Source organism: Alligator mississippiensis, chromosome 4, assembly GCF_030867095.1.
Source record: "Alligator mississippiensis isolate rAllMis1 chromosome 4, rAllMis1, whole genome shotgun sequence".
In the NCBI taxonomy this organism is placed as follows: domain Eukaryota; kingdom Metazoa; phylum Chordata; order Crocodylia; family Alligatoridae; genus Alligator; species Alligator mississippiensis.
The window spans coordinates 23677437-23698258 of NC_081827.1; the positions used below are offsets into that span (position 1 = coordinate 23677437).

The 20822-nt window shown below is 42.1% G+C and overlaps 1 protein-coding gene across 3 annotated transcripts in view; it reads right to left on the minus strand.

Annotated features, from left to right (window-relative positions):
• PTPN12 (protein tyrosine phosphatase non-receptor type 12) overlaps window positions 1–20822 on the minus strand; it is a 130046-nt gene that overhangs the window by 23750 nt on the left and 85474 nt on the right. For 2 of the 3 annotated variants that reach the window (XM_019487500.2, XM_006266586.4), the window contains exons 12-13: window positions 19561–19650; window positions 12420–12505 (exon numbers count right to left, since the gene is read on the minus strand). In XM_019487500.2, coding sequence (XP_019343045.1) covers window positions 12420–12505; window positions 19561–19650 — 176 coding nt within the window. The remainder of the gene's footprint in view (window positions 1–12419; window positions 12506–19560; window positions 19651–20822) is intronic. The other variant, XM_006266587.4, reaches the window with a different exon arrangement.

Sequence of the window (20822 nt, forward strand, 5' to 3'; positions counted from 1 at the left end):
TAATGAGGATGGTTATAGTTACAAAATTTCCATATAAGCCAGCAGTAACAACTACTATTATCCGATGACACAGCTGCAGTAAATTATGTCCAGCATATAAAAACAGATTAGTAGATCATGTGTGGATCATGTTTAGAAAGAAATTATAACACAGTCTTCTTTAGGAAGGAAAAGTGACAAGTATAGGGTCATAGATAAGTCAGGTTCATAGATAATTTAGTGGAGCAGGATCTGACAAATAGCTTACAATTTCTATTAAGGATTGTTAAAAGAAAATGAAACTCTTGTTTCTGGGATAAAAACATGTATTTTTAGTCTTATGGTTTTATACTTGCCAAAAATAGTTCTTTAATAAGAAATTTACTGCCACATGGAATTAGAATAAAAGGTCATCTGCATGTTTAATCTAACTGAATGAATACTTGTTTAAAAAGTCTGCAAACAAACAGGAAGTCCTTTTCATTCAGATGTGAAAAAATATTTTTTCTTTTCCCTATACCAGCATAAAATCCAGTGACTCTTGGGATATAAAACAAAAACGCTGGAAATATTCTTATACAGTAGCATAAGATTGGGGAATTATCTTTAAATAAAAAAAGAAACATTTCTATAGTAGGATGCAGAATATAACATTCAAAATATAATGAACAAAAATATATATAACATCAGTATAGTTAACAGAATTTGGGAAGACAGTGCTATTCACAGGTTGCAAAGATATTTTACAAAGACTAGAATCAGGCTCACGATCATATGAAACACCAACTACACAGTTTATACAATTAAGTTCTCTTGTACTGTAGCTTCATGAAAAGAATGGATAAAAACCCAGGAGGAACGAAGAGTCAGATAAAACTCAAAAGGAGTAGATAAGACTTTTTCCCTTTTTTTCAAAGTACAGCAAGACAAAAGAAAAGAAAACAAAACAGGGGTTCTACAAATATGTCAAGATTAAAAAGACCACCGAAGAAACCCAAAGGTTCCTTATGGAATGCATAAGGCAGGTTTTAGAGAGATTATACAGGGAAGGCTTTTTTTTTTTAAACTTGTCTTCACAAATAAGGGCAGCTATCAGATGAGAAGTGCAGTTGGCAGCAAAGATAGGGAAGGAGACAAAGCAGCCCAGAGTAATGACAGAGCAGGTAAGAGAAGCTAGATGCTTTCACATTGGCAGGGCCAGACAGGATGAACCCTAGGGTATTGAGACCTTGTAGAGGTTGAGCAAGATTCCAGATGATTAGGAAAAGGGCAAATATAGTGCCCATCTTTAGGAAAGGAAAGGAGGAGGATCTGGGGAATGACATACCAGTCAGCCTGACCTTAATATCTGGCAAGATCATGGAAGGTCCTCAAGGAATCTACTATGAGGCACCTGGCAAGAACAAGGTGATCACGAACAGTCAGCATGGATTCACCAAGAGCATGTCATGCCCAATGAACCTGATGTCCTTGTATAAGGGGACAGGCTCTGTGGATGGGAGTGCAGGGGAGCAGCAAATGTTATACAATCTCAACTTCTGTGAGGCTTTTGACATTGGTCTCCCACAATATTCCTCATTATCAAGCTAAGGAAATACAGACTAGACCAAACTACTACAACCTGGATACACAACTGGTTGGATCATCATGCTCAACGGGTGACCATCAATGGCTCAATGCCTAGTTGGGAAGAAGTATCAAGTGGGGTTCCCCAGGAGTTCGGTACTGTTAAACATCTCCATTACTTATTTGGATGAAGGGATAAAGTGCGTGCTTAGCAAATTTGTTGATGATACCAAGTTGGGTGGAGTTGAAGACACGCTGGAGGGCAAAATGACCTGGAGAGACTGGAAAAATAGTCTGCATCCAATCAGATGAGATTCAACAAGGACAAGTGCAAAGTTGTGCACTTAGAGTGGACCACGAACTGAATGAGCCAACAGTGTACTCCTGCTGCAAAAAACCCCACAAAAAACAAAAACAAAAAAAAACACCCCAACAGCAACAGCATTTTATTAACAGGAGTGCCACTTGCCAATCAAAGGTAAGCGATTCTTTCACCCTCTTTAGCACTGGTGAGACCTCACCTGGAGAACTATGTTCAGTTTTGAGCCCCACACTTCAAGAAGGATGTGGACAGACTAGAAAGAGTCCAGCACAGAGCAGCAAAAATGATAAGAGGAAGCAAGACTTAGAAAAAAAGGTTGAAAGAACTAGGCTTATTTAGTCTGGAGATAGCCCTTGAAGACGACTGATGGGGGATCTGATAAGTCTTCAGATACTTTAAGGGTAAATTACAGAGAGGATGGAGATGGGCTTTTATCTGTGGCCACAGGGAACAGGACTAGGAGCACTGGCCTCAAGGTGCAGCAGAGGAAATGCAGATTGGGGATTAGAAGGAACTTTCTGACTATAAGGGTGGCCAAGCATTGGAACAGGCTTCCTAAAGAAGTTGTTAAATATCCACCCTTAGGCGTTTTCAAAAGCAGGTTGGACAGACACTTGATTGGAATGATTTAGTCGGAGACAATCCTACCTTGTGCAGGGGGCTGGATCATATGATTTTGTGAGGTCCCTTCCAGCCCTACTTTCCTATGATCTCATAATCCTATCTATATTATCAATATTTCATGCCAAAGTTCTACAGAGAACACGTAAGTTATGATGCCAGAACTGGAGTTTCAACAGACTTTGAAATGTCTTATTTTGAAAAAAAATGAATGGAAACATCTGAAAATTGACTGGTGTGAGAATTGATCCTAAATTGGATTCGCTATACATTAACTTTACTATATTATCCCTTATGTCTTGTTAAAAAGCAGTATATAGATTTTTTGTGTATAGTACAAGTTTAAAAGTAAAGTTGCTGGTATGACTGAGGATTTATTGAGGCTAAATGTAGTCTTACTGCAAGAATGGAATAAAGTTTGTATTTGTCATTCTACAACATAGGGGTTGGTAACCCAAGAGCTGGGTCAGCAATCTGCGAGGCTGAAGCTGAGGCTTCAGCAGAAACCAGGAGTCAAGGATGTCTGCGCCAGGGGCTTTGACTCCACCATGCCACAGCTGGGTGGCAGGCAGAAGCGGGTGCAATAGCTGGGTTCTAGTGCCAACCTGCCTCATATCCATGCTGAGCCATTCCAGCCTGCCACTGAGAAAGATTACCAAGCCCTGTCATATTATATGGCCTTATATTAACAATGATTAAAAGGAAATGCTTACAGAAGTCATTTCCTAGACCAGGAGTGGCCAACCTGTGGCACAGATGCCATAACTGAGTGGCACATGGCAGATTAGGGAGGGAGCAGGGAACACAGGAGCAAATAGGGCAAAAAGCAGAGTAACAAATTGCCAGGAAGCAGAATACAGAAAAGGAGATGGGGCAGAGGAATGGAATTGGAGTGACATTTGGGGAGGGAGTGGGTCTTAGCTTGTGGCATGCCTGCCAAAAGTTGGCTGCCACTGACCTATACAACATGTGTTCAGTTTTTGGAATGCAAACCAGGAATAAGCTTAACACCTGCAGCATCTGTTAATATGAATGAGAGTGTTCAATCTATCCCAAAAACAATTTTTCAATATCTTTTGAGGAAGATTTTTGCTCAACTATCCATGTAGGTGTTGAGTTTCAGAGACAGTTGCACCCTTTAAGGTTTTGTACACATTTGTGGAATGTTCATGTAATTAAATAACTAGATTTTCAAATTATAATCTAAGATACTATTTCCTGCTCTGGATGGTGTGTCTACATCCCTGGATGATACAGAAAATATTTCTAAATACATTAGAAATACATTTTAAAAAGAAGTGAAAAAAATGAGCACAGAACAGATGCTTTGTGGCTCAGATGTGCTGCTTTCCAGAGGTTAGTAAAACCTAATCCACCCTCAACTTGTGTATGAATTAAGAGCAAAAGCCTGTGTTTTCAACGCGTTTCATAAAAATGTGCCACACTAGATTATGGCAGGCAGGCGGCAGTGGTGGAGAGACCCACACAATACTTCAACTTAACCATATTCTTCATGGAATATAAGTGAAATACAAAATAAAGTTATTCTTTCATAAACATGCACAGCTTTAACAACATGTGAGTTTAAAGTTAACTATTTAGATTATTTGTAACCACGGAACCACTGGAAAGCCAATTTTCAAGTATCCAAGTACATTGAGCACTTCAGAGAATAAAGAAAATCTGTCTAAATAAGCATATTATCTATAGTATAGGTATAAAAACAAGTGAGGCAGTAGGCAATACCTCAAAAGGGAAACGCATTTGTATAGTACATCCATTTTTCATAGATTGTAGAGTCGAAGGGACCACAATGGATCATCGTGTCTGACCGCCTGCCCCTGGCAGGAAAGAGGACTGAGGTCAGATGACCCCAGCCAGGTGACTATCAAGCCTCCTCTTGAAGACCTCCAAGTTAGGTGATAGTACCACCTCTCTTGGAAGCCCATTCCAGATTCTGGCCACCCTTACTGTAAAAAATGTCTTCCTAATGTCTAACCTAAATCTACTCTCCACTAGTATGCACCCATTACTCCTAGTTACTCCCTGGAGCACTCTGGTAAATAGTGCATCACCAATTCCCTGTTGTCCTCCCTTGATAAACTTATAGGTAGCTACAAGGTCTCCCCCCTCAACCATCTCTCATGAAGGCTGAAGAGATCCAAAACTCTCAACCTCCCCTCGTAGGGTCTTTCACGGAGGCCACTAATCATGCGAGTGGCCCTCCTCTGAACCCTCTCCAGATTCTCCATGTCCCTCTTGAAGTGCGGCGCCCAAAACTGGACACAGTACTCCAGCTGCAGCTGTAGTACTGTATTTACTCAAATACAAGATGACTCCCTAATAATTAGATTCTATATATAGAAAATGTATACATTTGTTATAATTTTCCAGGTACCAAATTTAAGTATTGAAGGGTTGTCTGGAATCTGTCCCCTTGCACAGCTACAGCAGGGAAAGCAGTGGCTGAGAGGGGATGGGAAATCAGGTGCCCCCCCTTACCCTCTACCCTTCCCACTTTTCCCCCTTGCATCCCCCAGCCTCTGCCCCTCCCCTCAAGCTCCCCCCAGTCTCTGCCCCAACCAAACCCCACTTAACTGTCAAATGCTGCTCGGGCTACTCTCTCCAGAAGCACAGCACATGGAAGCTCAGCCCTTGCCTGGCCATGCAGGGGAGGGAGCAGGAGGAAGAAGCTTTCAAGTGCTCCAGACCTGGAGAGACCCCCCAGAGCTGAGCTGCACCCAACAGTAAAGGGGAGCAAAGGGGGTCAATGTGTGGGCAGAAGCTGCAGAGGGGAAGCAGGGATGGGAGTGGGGCAGGAGGCTGCTATGGGTCTGACTTTAGCCTCCACCAGGGCTCAGGGCCAGAGTCAGAGCCACAGTAGCTGCCTGCTCCTCACTCCACTTCACATGCAAATATAAAGACAGGGTTTTTTCCCCCCCCCAGGCTGATTGGGGGGGGGAATGTATTTTATTAAAGTATACAGTATGTACTAGGAAATTAATAAAACAGCAGACAATTTAAATGTTGAACTACTCTGGTGCTTAATGAGAAAGTGTTTTAGTATTAAAGAAAGACCAAACGTAGTTCAGATTTAAATGAAGATTGGCTAGTGTCCAAGTGAAAAGCCCCCCAAGTAATCCATGGTTTTTCTGTGTGCCACACTGTAGGGTTTTATCATCAAATAAAAGAGAGTGATGCCAAGGTCATGGAATGCAGCTGCTGTGATCAACTAAAAATAGATACTGAGCTCTACGTTCTTCCAGATAATTAAAATAGGAACATTAAACCCTACATAAAAGGGCTGAAGCTAGACACCCACATTATTCTACTGTGCTTAAACATTTGATCTTATGCAGCCATGTGGGAGAAAAGCTATAATTTGCTGAAGTTGTCAGAAACTGAATTATAGGGTATAGCATACACCCAAGTGTGCAGAATGATCAAAAATAGTCCATTTGTGCTTCTCTACTAAAAAATCAGTTGTATGAGAAGTGTTTTTAAAACCACCACTAACAAATAAAGCAATGGCCGCTAATACAGCTACTAAGAGGTAGTTAGGTGGGTTAGTCTGAAGCCAGGACACAGTTGCCCCTTATAGATTAACTAATTGACAGATGCATAATTGTTTTGTAAGCAATAGCTTACTTCTGCTTAGCACGTGAGAAAGCAAGCTGTTGCTTATGAAGACTTGTTCATCTCTTAGGTGATCTACAAGGGGCAACTCTGCCCTGCCTTCGGACAGTATAGCTACTAGCAGTCAGCTGATATATTAATATTTGTGATTTTAGACTAACCAAAAATGTATTAAAAGGTGTGCCTGTATGTCAGAGTTTCATTTTTGTATAACTATCCAATTCCAGTCACAAACCCTATAGGTACTAATTTGACTCATCAGTAACATTAAATGACAGCTGGGACAGAAGACAGGTTTTCTGCAGAAACAGAACAAATTGTAGGATTATGCTTAAAATGTGTTCTCATCTTTCTACTTTTCCATAAGATACATTTTCTCATTCCTCATTTTCTTTCAATATTGCTGTACTTTCTAGGTTGACTGTTCAATCATCAGCTCCAAAAGATCTCTTTACTTTGGAAAAGATTACCACTTCTGTCTAGTGAATACAAACTCCAATCCCTCTTTTCCTTTGCGTTTCCCTTTAGTTTTTTCCTTTTTTCTTCCTCTGTGCTTATTTGTTAACAGAAGACTGTCAAGCAATTATCAAGCAGTCCTTGAAGGAATCTGCTCCCGGAAATGAAACCAGTCTCATTAAGATATTCCCTCCACATTGCAGAGCTCCAAGACCTTCCCCAAGGACTGTAGCAGAATTATACTGTACCACAGTCAGTCTCCATTTGCAAATTATTCAAAGCTGGTTATGATGATCTTGCATCTAACAGGAACAGTTTGCCCCCTCCTTTTTTCATTTCTTAGTCTACAACTATTCAGACACAATTGCCACAACTGACAAAGCCTAATTTATCAAGAGGATATTAATACTATTGTATTAGACCTAACATTTCCTGAAACACTCTGAATAAGCACCAATCGTGGATCTTACAGACTCAGTGGTGCCTCAAATAAACTCTTGTATTAACTGATGGGTAACAGCTGGAATTGTTCTTGCTCAGATGTTAGTGGCAGTAACCAAAGGGGTAATTTATTTATTTTTAATAATTTAAGACAAACAACATTCAGATGTAAGCTACACAGAAAGGTAACTGTGTTCAATAAGGATGTTTTATGTGCTTTAACAACAAATATGATGTTTGTAAAATATTTAGTGTTTAATGTAAGCCACTGCAATTCCAGAACACAACTGTTCTGGGCTTTGCTGGTTGCCACCTCCCTCTCTTTCTGCCACATGTGTCAAGCTGTTCTTAAGCCTCCCTCACAAGCATGGGTGTTGGCTGCAATCAAAGCTGGCTACTTCAGCTGTGGTGTACCAATACTCCTGCTGGACCGAAAGTCACAAGGGTCAGACTAATTGCCATATTTGGGGCTGGGAAGGAATTTTATGCCATGGTCAGAATGGTACAGACTATTTGGGGGGGGGGGGGGGGTTGCCTTCCTTTGTAGTGGGGGGCATCGCCTCTACCAAGGATCTCTTGAGCATCTTCACATTTCATAGAAACAGGATGTTGGCTGCCAAGGAGAAAAAGTGCTTTCCCTATTTTTTATGGCAGCCTTTCAAGTATTTGAAGACTGCTATTATGTCCCCTTTTAAATCTAACTGTCCTTTTCTGGATATCTTTTTATCTAGGAAGCCTCTTTCATAAAATAATCTTAGCAGAATCATGCCCTTACTTAAAATGTGTATTAGAAATAATTATAAATGAATCAAACTAAATACCAATAGGTATTAAGCTAAAATATGGGAAAAGCATTTCAATGCACCCACTCAAACAGAACTTTCTTAGACCAAGTTCATATAATCAACAATGCTCTCAAATTTCTTGACAAGCTGCACTATAAAAGCACTCAAAAGCAGTCAAATTACTTTATGCAAGCTGTCAAAAACAAGCTAGCATAAAGTGGACCTATTCAAAAATTTCCAACTTTCTTCAAAATTATTAATGGTATCAGTAGTAATAAGAGAATTCATGGTACACGAGAGAAAAATCAAGATCTAGAAGAGTCAGATGCTGAGAACAGAAAAAAGCAAATAGAACAAGCCAGTTGAGAACCTAAGGCCACCTATACATGAGCTGGACATCTGCTCTGACATGCATGCATCAGAGCAGACTTGATTAACTGAGTCTGCTGGAACATGCTAATTAGCATGCTCCAGCAGCCTCCACTTCAACTGTATTCAGTGTCCCTGCACTTCAAAATAGTGGCGGGGCACTTTAACTAAAGTTCAAACAAGCTTTACTTAAAGTGCCCCTGCTGCCATTTTGAAGCTGAATACGGTGCTGAATACACAAGATGCTACAGGCACTTTAAAATAGAGCATCTCTCAGAGCTGCTCTAATTAAACCGCACCCCACCACCACCCAAACTGTGTAAAGATGCCCTAAGATTACAGCCAGACACATCCCTTCAATAAACAGAGGGGAAAAAAAATGAGAAATTCATTACATCAGTAATGTTTGATCAATCAGAAGTGGGAAGTGAGGGCATTTGTACACATGGTTGCACTACAGCGTTGGGAGCTTTTAAAAGCACCTGGCACTGTGAAGCATACATATATATGAATTGCAACATGTGCATCAGCACTGAGAAAGTGGTAGTGGAAAACATCAAAGGTGTTTTAGTTCAAAAACGCATCGCTGCTATTTTCTGTGCCCCGGCATGCATTTTGCCACTTATACAACTGCATGCGACACAGTGCAGAGCATGTCAGCTTGCATGTGGAGCACACTTGATTAACTGAGTCTGTTCAGAAGTCACAGCACAAAAATGCATGTGTACAAATGCCTTGAGAGAGATCATATGGGGTTGTGAACCAATGGATCACAAAAAGAACTTGCTGCTGGAATGCCACAGGTAAAAAAAAAAAAAATATATATATATATATATTCCCCAAACTTTGGCCAAAAAAATCCACAGATTTCTGGGAATTATGGATGAGAAACACAAGTTTTCAACTAGGGTGCATCTATATCTTTTGAAGGGTACCATGAGATGCAAGTAGGTAAGTCTAGGCTCAGGACTGTCCCTGCCTGACTGATCCCCCCACCTCCACTGCCTGGTCACTCTGCAAGGAGGTAAACACTGCAATATATAAATTAGTTTTTTAAATTGGGTGCCACTTAAATCAAAGAAGTTAGGCAGCAGTTCCTCAAGTCCAGTGAAGGGTATCTCGAGTCTAAAAAATTGAGACCCACTAGTTTGAAGTGCAAGTGAAGTTTTGACAAAGAATTGTCAAAGCATAAGGAATATTTACTTCCTAGGATCATCGGGGCATATTTTACTTACGGCTGCAAACATAAAGGATGTCTCCTTGAAAATAATTTACTCTGGGTTTTACTCCAGAGTAACTTAACTCTATAGCAAAGAACAGGCATACATCTAGCTGGTCCAACCTGATTGCCTTTTATTACCAAGTAACTAAATCCTTGGGTGATGGTGTTGCCATGGACGTAGTCTTTCTAGACTTTAAGAAGGCCTTTGACACTGTCTCTCACCCCATCCTCATCAATAAGTTAAGCGACTGTGGCACTGATGCCTACACAGTTGGATGGGTAAAAAAATTGGCTGATGCGGTGCACCCAGAGAGTAGTGGTAGACGGGTTGTACTCAACCTGGCGAGATGTGAGCAGTGGGGTACCCCAGGGCTTGGTCCTCAGGCCTGCACTGTTTAACATCTTCATCAGCGACTTGGACAAGGGGGTGGAAAGCATGCTATCCAAGTTTGCTGATGACACTAAGGCGTGGGGCAAGGTGGACACACTTGAAGGGAGAGAGAGGCTGCAAATAGATTTAGACAGGCTACAAAAGTGAACAGACAAGAATAAGATGGGATTCAACATAGACAAATGCAGGGTGCTGCATTTTGGGAGAAGGAATCCACAGCATACATACAGGCTGGGGAGTTCCCCTCTTGAAAGCACAGAGGCAGAATGGGATCTTGGAGTCATTACTGACTCCAAGATGAACAGGAGCCGCCAATGTCAGACCGCAGCCAGCAAGGCCAGCCATACCTTGCCATGCATCCAAAGATGCATCTCAAGCCGATCCAGAGAAGTGATACTCCCCCTCTATGCGACTTTGGTCAGGCCGCAGTTGGAGTACTGCATCCAGTACTGGGCGCCGCACTTCAAAAGGGATGTGGCCAGCCTGGAGAGGGTTCAGAGGAGGGCCACCCGCTTGGTGAGAGGGCAGCAGGACAGGCCCTACAAGGAGAGACTGAGGGACCTGAACCTGTTCAGCCTCAGCAAGAGGAGGCTGAGGGGGGACCTGGTGTCTGCCTACAAACTCATCAGGGGAGATCAACAGCAAATAGGTAGAGCCCTTTTCTCCCCAGCACCACCTGGGGTGACAAGGAACAATGGTAATAAATTGATGGAGACTAGGTTTAGGTTAGAGATCAGAAGGCAGTATTTTACAGTTAGGGTGGCCAAAAGCTGGAACCAACTTCCCAGGGAAGTGGTCCGCACCCCTACCTTGGGCAAATTCAAGAGGAGGTTGGATGATCACTTGTCTGGGGTCTTGTGAACCCAGCATTCATTCCTGCCCATGGCAAGGGGTCAGGCTAGATGATCTGTTCAGGTCCTTCCTGACCCTAACTGTTATGAAACTATGAAGCTCTCCCAAGCTCTCTTCTCAAAGCAGGCTCTATTACAACACTTGGTCTCTAGATAGCAAAGGAGCCAGTTTGCACTGAGCAAATGGCTAACCCAGTGTAATACTGACAATGGGAGGAGACACACTGCACTGGCAATGGAGTAACTTTCTCTGACCTTCCCAGGAACATCTTTGCATCAAACAGAACTTCTTCCAGGGAAAATTGTGTCATGTACCCACTACACTTTTCTTTTAGAGCAATTAAGAGCACAATGAATGGCATGTGCCTGTACCCCAATTCCTGGTCTCTGTCAGAGGCCATGATATAGCAAGTGCTTTAAAACCCAGAAGATGCAGCCAGTAGTCTAGTTATTTGTGTTCTACCGAGTCTCGCTGCATGTGGAAGGACCTTGGAACTGATGTTAAGAGCAGGTATTAAAGAAAAATAAAATAGTGGAGGAAAGATGGGAAAAGATTATATAGAAAAATTTAATTAAATGCTTTCTGTTAAACATGTCACTACTCCATTGATAACTCTGGTCATATTTAACATGTCCATCCCCACTTTTTGTCTATTTGTGAGAAGCATATAGCATACTGTGGGCACTAATGCAATTACAATAGTTATTTTTATCATGAAGTTTAGAAGTGATATAAAGTTAGTCCCAATGGAACAGATGCAAACGTACAGAAAGGGCTAGAAAAGGCCGCACAGATTAAGCTGAATGATAACCATCTTTGAAATTTAATTATCTCATTTTGCACTAAGACAAAACATGACTTTTGAAAAAAAAAGTATAAGAAAAATCAACCTATCAACTCCAAAACACTGAACAACTCCAGCACCCACGTGGGATATTAAAGATCCAGATTCAAAAGTCCTAATTTAGACAACAGACCTTGAAAACAGTTTTCCTATATCTAGCAACAGCCTTTTCCCTCATGATTATTAGATATTCTAGGAGTTGGAGGCGCGCTCTCGTTTTCACCAGAGCATTTACTTTGGATCTAAGGAATCTCTCTCAATACAAATACTATCAAAACTGGTGCAACTCAAAAAAAAAGTTTTGATTTCCAAGACTGAAAAAGAGTTTTAGAGAAATCAATCTTCACTTGAAAAATTCCAGAACAGCCCACTCAGGATTCCCTCTTAGTCTCCAATACTGATAATATTTTCTTACCATCCTTTTTCTCTTGTATTCGGATATCCTCAATATGTGGACACCAGAGATAGAGACTTAAGATGGAATACATACTCCACACTTAGGTAAGCCTAGAAGCAATTCGTTATTATGCAAGGTACATGTGGCCAAAACAGAAAGTATTGAACCTTCTTAGCATAATACTTGAAGCTGTTTATCCCCAGACAAAGGAAGCCAAGAGTAGTTTAACCAGGGGTGGCCAAGGAGGGGGGCCAGTATCAGGCACTGAGAAGGTGTGACAGAATGGCAAGCCTCCTTCCCGCCCCACTCAAGGACTCTATGTCAGCAGCAGCAGTTCCATATTGCTACTATAGCGACAGCGGCAAATTCATACTTGTAACACTTCCACAAAATATATTTAGTCACACAAAATGTCCAAGTTGCAGTATGTCAAAGCAGTAAGGACTGCTCATTTAACCACTAGAAAAGCTGTGTAACTTTAGAAACCCAAATCCTTCTTTTACAGCTAAAACTTAAAAAAAAATAAATAAAATAGTACCTGCGAGTCCGTGGAGGTTTTGGTGGAGGAGAATCAGGTTTCTCAAGGTCTGAGGAACTGATGGCATTTTCTGTATTAATATCATTCTGACAAAACATTAAATATATTTTATTAGAGAGCTGAAAAAATCATAATCACTGAAACAGGATACTTAAATTCCTACCTGTTCCTAAAACAGAATGAAGTGCCAAAACAATCCCTATAAAAGGTATGAACTAACAGCACTAAGTCAAGTCACTTACACCTGCATCAAGCTTTCAAAGTTTTATATAAAGATTCTTATCTGAATTCATGGGGGAGCTTATAATAGAATATAAGAAATACCAAGTAAGCATTACTGAGAAATTAGCTTGGTCTTGAAAATAAAGTGTTTCACAGACTGGCTACTCTTCCAAATTCTGTCAAGTACAGAAAGTAAAATTTCACTGTTTCCCTTACACAATCAGTTCATTCTTTCCCATTTGAGTCTCACACAGCAACAGAAATATTAAATTATAAATACATACAAATTAGACAATGAAATGTAATTATTTTTAATTCTTTCATAAAAAGGGAAACTATATGAAACCCAGTTCTTTTAGAAAACTGAACAAAAAATAGCCATGTTCTATTGCCTTACCTAGTAAGCTATTACAAAAGAATTTTTTTTTTCCTTTCAGAAAAAAAAATGCAACTTTTAGGTTCAGTAAAACTTCAGCGTGCACACACAAAGCTGATACAGATTCTTATAAACGCAACTTTCTTAACCAAGTGCCCAACAATTCTGAGAGCAACTCAGAAGCTGGCACCAAGGAGCACATGCACAATATTCCTAAAAATGACACTTGCTGCAAGTTTTCTTCTAAAAGCTTTTTGGAAGAAGAAATGCCATTATCTCAGAAACAAGATGTAATACCAGTGTCAAGTGACATACTTTACTGTGTTCTAGCTCACCAGTTTGGACTATGATCCATGGCAGTCATGACCAGCTACTGCCTTCTAATTACTTTGGAACAATTCACGGATTCTGAAGCCAAAAGGGACTACTGTGATAACCTATTCTGACCTCCTGCATAATATCGACTTCACTGTATTAATTCCTGCTTGAACTTCAGTACAAGTGTGTTTGATCTACAGCAGTGATCCTCACTTTTTGGGGTGCTAAACACCTTTTTAAGTTTATATTACTACTGGTACCACTAAGATTCCAGGCTACTAGTAATAAAATGAATTCTTCTTCAGCAATCCCTTCCAGTCGAGGATGGATGTCTTCCATGACTGTCTCGCTTGCTTGTCCCAAAGATGGCTACTGAGGCCTATCTGAAATAGACACTCTACTGCAGCTGTGTGGGGCATGGGGTGGGTGGTGCTAGATTCTTCATTTGGTCTGCAACACACTGTTGCTGCTGCTCCCACTTTTCCATCTCCTGTTGTTGTCATAAAGTTTCAAAGTACCAAGATCCCTGCAGCAAAGTCTTCTTCCCTTTGGGACAGTCCTGGGCCATAACCTCCCACAAGTTGATATCAATGTTGAATTTTTTAAAGCTGGAACAGAGCAGATCCTGAAGAGGGCTGTTCAGTCACAGTTACAGCTGCCAAATCATACTCCTACCTCATCCCAGTGCTAGATGACCTTCATGCTACCTTCATGCCAGTTCATGACTAAGAGTTTCCACACCTCACAAGCCTGCTCCCATTGCCATTAGCTGGTCACCAAAGGGCTTAAGGAATGTGCTGGAAAAGCTGTTTTAATGGAAGATGCTTGTGTGTGACTTCTTTTATCGTGGAGAAGCTGCCACACGTCAGCTTCCACACGGCTCTTGACAGAATGGCACCTTGATCCAAGGATCTAATGAGACCAAGACAGCCGGGGACCTTGTTCTGCTGCAGCCCATATCCACCTTCACAGCCGCTGAGATTCTAACATCTTCTTCCGCCTGCGCTCCTGTTGAGGACTTGCAGACCCATGGCTGGAGGCTGGGCAGGCTTATTATAGTAGCGACCTGTACTCACCATGTCAAAGCACCATTGGGACAGAAACCATTGCCAACTGCTGTCCTTACCACATCCTGGTGGTGCTGCCATTGCTTATTCGTCAGAGTTATCCCTGCCTATGCCACAGCTAACCTTCCATGAAGGTCATTTAACTATCCGCCAACTGTGGATGCGCTGGGTAGTAGTACAGCTCTGCCCCACACAATAAAATTAACACTGTCACCACAACCATGTAATAACTTCAACAACCCAGGAGGTACTGTAGACTCTTCCCCTCCCCTCCTAACTTTCCTCCATGTATTACCATCTCCCTTCTACTTTCCCATGCCTTCCTCTCAAACTTTGTAGAAGTTTGCGATGTACTACCAGGGAGAACACATAACCTACAATGAGAAATAATAAACTAGAACACCTGTTTGGGAAAGAGCCAATCCTTATTTTAAAAAATTTCCAGTGAGGAGTATATCATAACCAAGGGTGTGTTACCCCAAATAGCCAAAAAACCAGGGACCCTAGTTTTCTCTGTCTAAAAATCACAAATTCTCTGATTAAAAAAAAAAACCTGAATTCTCTGATTAAAACCCCCCAAATCCATGTTTTTCTGTGATTAAAATGAATGCCACTATACACACACAAGTTGAACACAAAGTTTTTTTGTTATACTTACAATTTTAAAGCAATTTGGAAGCTTCAACCACAATAATAAAACACATTCTAAATACCTATACATTGTGGCATTTGATTTTGGGTTTATCATGGAAAAGTCCGAGCTCACCAGGATGTAGGTCCAGCTGTGGCTGTGCCCCTGACTGCTTTGTGGGGCTGAATCGCCCTGATAAGTCAGTGCCCTGCCCTTGCCCCTCATTCCCAACGCACAGCCCCCTGGCCCTGCCAGTGCCCCTCACTCCTGACCCACAGCCCCACACCCTCAGTCTCCCAGTATGTGAGGAAGGGAGTGAGTGTATGCAAAACGGGTGGGGGAAGCACAGGCAATGCAGTAGGGAGGGTGGGGAGGGGCACATGCCTGTTGCCAGGGCAAACTAGCTCCAGGCAAGAGCTGCCTTCACAGCCCAGCAGGCAGAACTGGTGCTGGAGGGAGCACTGTGTTGCTATGGTGAGGTGTGGCAGTGGCATGGAGTTGTGCCCCCACTGCTGCCAAGCAGGCAGGGGCACCTCACTTCGGTGGCCATGCTGGTGCAGAGCTCCCTCCCATGCCAGTTCCCATGAGCTGGGTGTCACAGGTGGCTTCTGCCCAGAGCTGGTCCAGCTCAATAGTAGCTCCACACCCCACTGTGGGCACAGGAATCTCGGGAAGCACATGTCTCCCTAACCTGCTAACACATGGGCTGTGCTCCCTGCCCCCCTTCATAGCTTGTGTCCTTCCCCCCAGCCTGTGTCACCTCTGTCCCTCCCTGCCCAACACGTGACCTGTGCCCCTGCCTGCCATGTGGCCTACACCCTTTTTGCCCCTCCCCCCAATCAACGCGTGACCTGGACACCCCGTCCGTCGTGTCGTCTCCCCCCCCCCGGCTTACCTGGACAGAGCTGTGGCAACTTACCCAGCCTGCAAGGGGAAACCCGCCATTTCCCATGTTTTTCTCCATTAAAGGGGAAAATCTGAGTTTTTCTGCAGCAAACGGAAAACCTGGATCCCTGCTGATTACCCTTATGTAAAAATCTGAACTTTATTTCTACTCTAGATTTGTCTAGCTTCCACTTCCAGACATAGACAGATCTATAACAAAAATCATTTGTACATTAAATTGAAGATTCCTCTCTTATCAAGATTTCTATTCCCTGGGTAGTTTTTAAGCTGATTAATCAAACCTCCTCTGACAAGATAAACAAAATAAGCTCAAGTCCTTCATGTTTTCCGATCATTTAATCATTCTTGTGACACTTCTCTGAATCCCCAATTTACCCATATCATGCTTGAATTGAAGACATCCAAACCAAAAAGAGCATTCCAATAACAGTCACAGCAGTGGTTCATATAGAGAGAGTATGACTGCCCTAGAGTATCACGCCAGTTCAGGTGCAGCCACCATGATCCTGGTCTTTCAATGTCCTTGCTTCCAAGGACAGGGTCCCCCTTCCCACAAATATGTTCTAAATTCTTTGTTCTTTGAAGTGCAATTTTACAACTGGCCATATCAAAATGCATTTTTTTTTTGCTTGTGACCAATTGTATCTACGATCTGTTGATATTTATCTTTTTCCCTTTGTCATTTAATCTTTGCCATTTGCAAACCAACAGTAGTGATTCTATCATTGTAAAGGTTGAGCACCACTGGTCTAACCTAAGTCCCACAGACTAGATCAGTGGTACAGAACTAGTCCATGGGTAAGATCCCCCACGGGGTCAGTGCCCAAATCAGGCCCTGTGCCAGACTGTGCAGGGCCACACTGTTTATTCTGCAAGGCTTCCCATAGGTTCAGAAATTTGGCAGCAGGGGATCTGGCCTGCAAGCTGGTGCTGAGCACCCCTGGGTTAGACAGACACTTGGCTAGGATGGTTTAGTCAAGAGTGATCCTGCCTGGTACACACAATTGGACTGGGTGATCTTATGAAGTCCCTTCCACCCCACTTTCCTACACTCGTAAATCAAATGCCTTACAGAACTCTTATTACAGCAGTGCTATTTTTTTTTTTTTTTTAAATCAGCCAGACTTATAAAGAATTACAATCAAGCTAGTCTGGCAAGATCTATTTTCTATAAATCCACAATTGCCTTTAATTCAGATTATTCTTTATTCTCCTGTATCTAGCGTTTCACTACACTGACAAGGATCCTGCAAGCCAAGAGCTGCTCAGGTGGTTCTGTTTACTTTTTTTAAAATATTGGCACATTAGCTTTCTTCCAGTCCATAACTTCCCCAGCCTTCAAAAAACCTACTGGAAAACATTAAGGATCCAGAAAAATTCCTGGCCTGTCCTTTTAAAAAGTTTTCTGATGCAAATTGTCTGGACCTGCTTTTCAGAAGTTCAGATTTTAATAGCGCTCGTTAGTAGCAACTGTTTCTTATTAGCCTTCCCCATTACCAGAGTGCTTTTTCCTAAAAATTAATGGTTTTAACTTATTTAACAGTCCACACCACCACCTAGGTCAAAATTTATACTCATAAATAGTCATTTCCAATTCCTCTAGTTTATAACCCACCTCCTTCATACTGGTACGCAGAAAATAAAAGAATCTCTTTTCTTTGTTACCCTTAGTGCCTGGATGAATTCTGCTTTCAGAAGCTTAAACTTATGATAGACAAGTTTTGTTTCTACATTTCACCCTTTCCTTTTAGCCACAGCACTTATTAGAAGACAGGCTCTCTTTCTATTGAAAAGCAGTTCTCCAAAACATGCAATCTTTTCTCCCCACAGAAACTGGAGCCAAGTCCATGCAGTCATTTTGCAGCCAGTAACACTGGTGATTGCCATCAGTGATTATCAGCAACCAAGCCTCTTCTATGATTTACACTCATTCAAATTCCTTTCTGTAAGTGCCTCCTAACTATGATGAAGCACTCGTCCTCTCCAGTGTTCCAGCAATGTTTTTCCAGTGGGCCAGAATGACTCAGCTCAGGTCTAAGACAGGTCAGTGCTAGGACCAGCCATTGCCACCACTTCTCCCAGCTATGCCTTGGGAGGGAGTCCCCACCGCCTGGCCACAGATGAACCCACCAAAATGCTACCAATGTCTCCTAGCTCCACAGGCAGCCAACTCTTTGTCAATCCAAACTATCTTTGCCTCCAGCATAGCCAATAGCCATCAGCATGCGCTTCAAACAGGGAAAGCTTCCTGCTTCAGCCAGAAAAAGACTACAGAACAGAGCATCATCCTTGGTTCTTTCAGGATATAAAGAATATCATCTCACAATGCTGTACTACTCTGTACCCTCAAATAATAAGTCCCCTACTCATCATAGAAGACAGATATTTAAGAGAAAATACCTAAGGACATAATGATTATATTACTGTAAGGTAGATGCGTAACTGGGTGAAGCATGGTCTTCCAAGTATGTCCTCTAAGTAATCAGCACTACACAAGAAATAAAGCTGAACTGGAACAACCACTACATCACACCTCTTACCAAAAGGACAGGCAGCTGTGTCAGCTGCCCCTAAGGCAACCTGCAGAAAGTTCAGCTTCCATCACTAGCAAGGCAAAACTTCTCCCCTGAGCCAGCTGGTATCACTAGAAAGGAAGAGAGTCTCATAGGCCTGGAAGTACTATCTCGACAGCAGGACCTGATCATTTGAGCCTGCATTTGAAGATTATCAAAAAGGACGTCTTCTAGCCAAACCTAGCCTTTTTGGCTGGCTATTTTTCTTGCTGTCGTTCTGTTTCAGAGAAGAGTGAGGAGGGAAATTTCTTGTCCACTCCCAGAGACAAATGTCATTGGTGAGGTATAAAAAAAACCTAACACCTCTTATTCCTCCTTCACCAAAGAAAAGATTTGCCACTTCTTTTTCTGCCTCATGTGAGCTAGTGGCTGCCATTCTCAGAATCTCCCAGAACAACTAAGTAGGGTCCATTATTTCCTCATCTATTGGCACTGCCACTTCAGGTTGAGAGGAAACATCCAGTAATTGATTCCTTTACTTTCTAAGGAGCAACTTTGTCTCTTCAAAAGGTTTGGGAATCCTTGCACATCAAACCGCGGAATTCCCAGGAGAAGACCCTGCTTCACCCAGGTATGCATCTACCTCACAGTAATATAAGCATTATATCCTTAGATATTTTCTTTTAAAGAATATCTGTCTTCTATCCTTTTTTGCTTTTTGACATGCACATCACTGCACCAAGTGGGCTTACTACTTCTTTGTGCTACCAGCTTTGTGGACATTTTCCAGATTAGTCAATATTTGCTACTTTGTGTCATTTAGTTTTCTTTGGAAGCTTCCAAAAGACAGTTCAATCAAATCAAACTCTCACACTAGTACCAGTCAGATTAGTTTCAATTAATAAACGGTTGACAGCAAAGACAGGGAATTTGCAAAGGGCCTTTGGATTCAAGGAATTTAAGAACCAGTGACTAATTTATGAAACTAATTCTAGCCCAATTTTCTATGGACAGAATCTCAAACAAAACCTTAACAGTGGGATCCTTTGACTGAAGTCTCTACAGAAAGGTCAAGGGTATAATAATAAATAAAGTTACCTTCCCCTACCTTGAAGGTGGCCCCTTCAAAACAGGAATGACTTTCTCCAAGTGGGCAATTTACAAACACCTGCTGTAGTTCAACTTTATCATATCTGTTCTGCGGATTAAAAACGTCTTTTTAACATAACAGAGGCTAAAAAGCAGCAAAAGTGAATTTCAACTTTATTCACTTGGAGTCCCAGACATTTCAAAATGAGTTTTGATTTTTCCTTGCCTCTCCTGAGCAGGTCACATTTGTATTGTTGCAGCTTCTGAAGACCTCAGTCAAGATACTTTCATTGCTGTAAGTTCTGCATGGATAGTACCCAGTCTCCTAAGTCTGATCTTACTGCTCATTTAGGGTAGCCTTTTTTCCAAGCAAGACCACTAAATATGGATGCCCAACATGTATATTTTTGACTAAGTGCTTAAAATGGTACTTGCCTTCCCCAAAGGTATTGGCGGGGTGGGGGAGAAGCATTTTCTCCTTTTTCAAATTTGCTACTGTAAGTTCTTAATAGTTAGCTCGGGGACAGGCAATTATTTGGGCTGGAGAGCCACTTAATAAGTTCTGGTGAGGTGTCGAAGGCTGCAAGGGTAGCCCCACCCCTTGGCAACTGCCTTGCCCCCTAGTTGCCATGTTGAGACCAGAAGTCCCACCCCTAACCTCTGACCTTTTCCACCAGAAGTCCCTCCCCTTGCCCCCAGAAGTACTCCTTTTGGGAAGAAGGCTTGCCATCATACAACTGGGAAAAAACCAAATTATATACTAAAAATCAAGCATCCATAATAACATATTTTAATTTAATTAAAAAATATATATTTTTGTCCCAATTTGTAGATTTGTATGTGCTGTATATATAGAAGTGATTGCATAATAGCTCAAAATGAAGTCTTATTCTTCTATATTGTGTGGGGTGTGGAGGAGTGTGTGTGTGGGGGGGGAAAAATGTGTGGCAGGATGGGTATGGGGTTTGTGGGGGGATGTGGGGTATATGGAGGGGAAGGGTGGCTGGGGGGGTGCATGTGTGATGGGGTAAGAGCTTGTAGCAGTAAACAGGGCTCCCTTTGAAAGGAAGGCAGATGTATGTGTGAGTATGCTATTTGTGGGGTATGGCATGTGTGTGTGGGGAAGGGTGTGGTTGTGGGGTTTGCAGGGGATGTGGGGTGTGCATGTGAGGCTCCCCACATGTACCCTCCCCGAGCCAATCAGCACCTGCCCCCACCCCGTAACAGCCCAGAGCCTGTGCACCCTGCAGTACCACCAACAGTGCCCCCAACACACTCCAT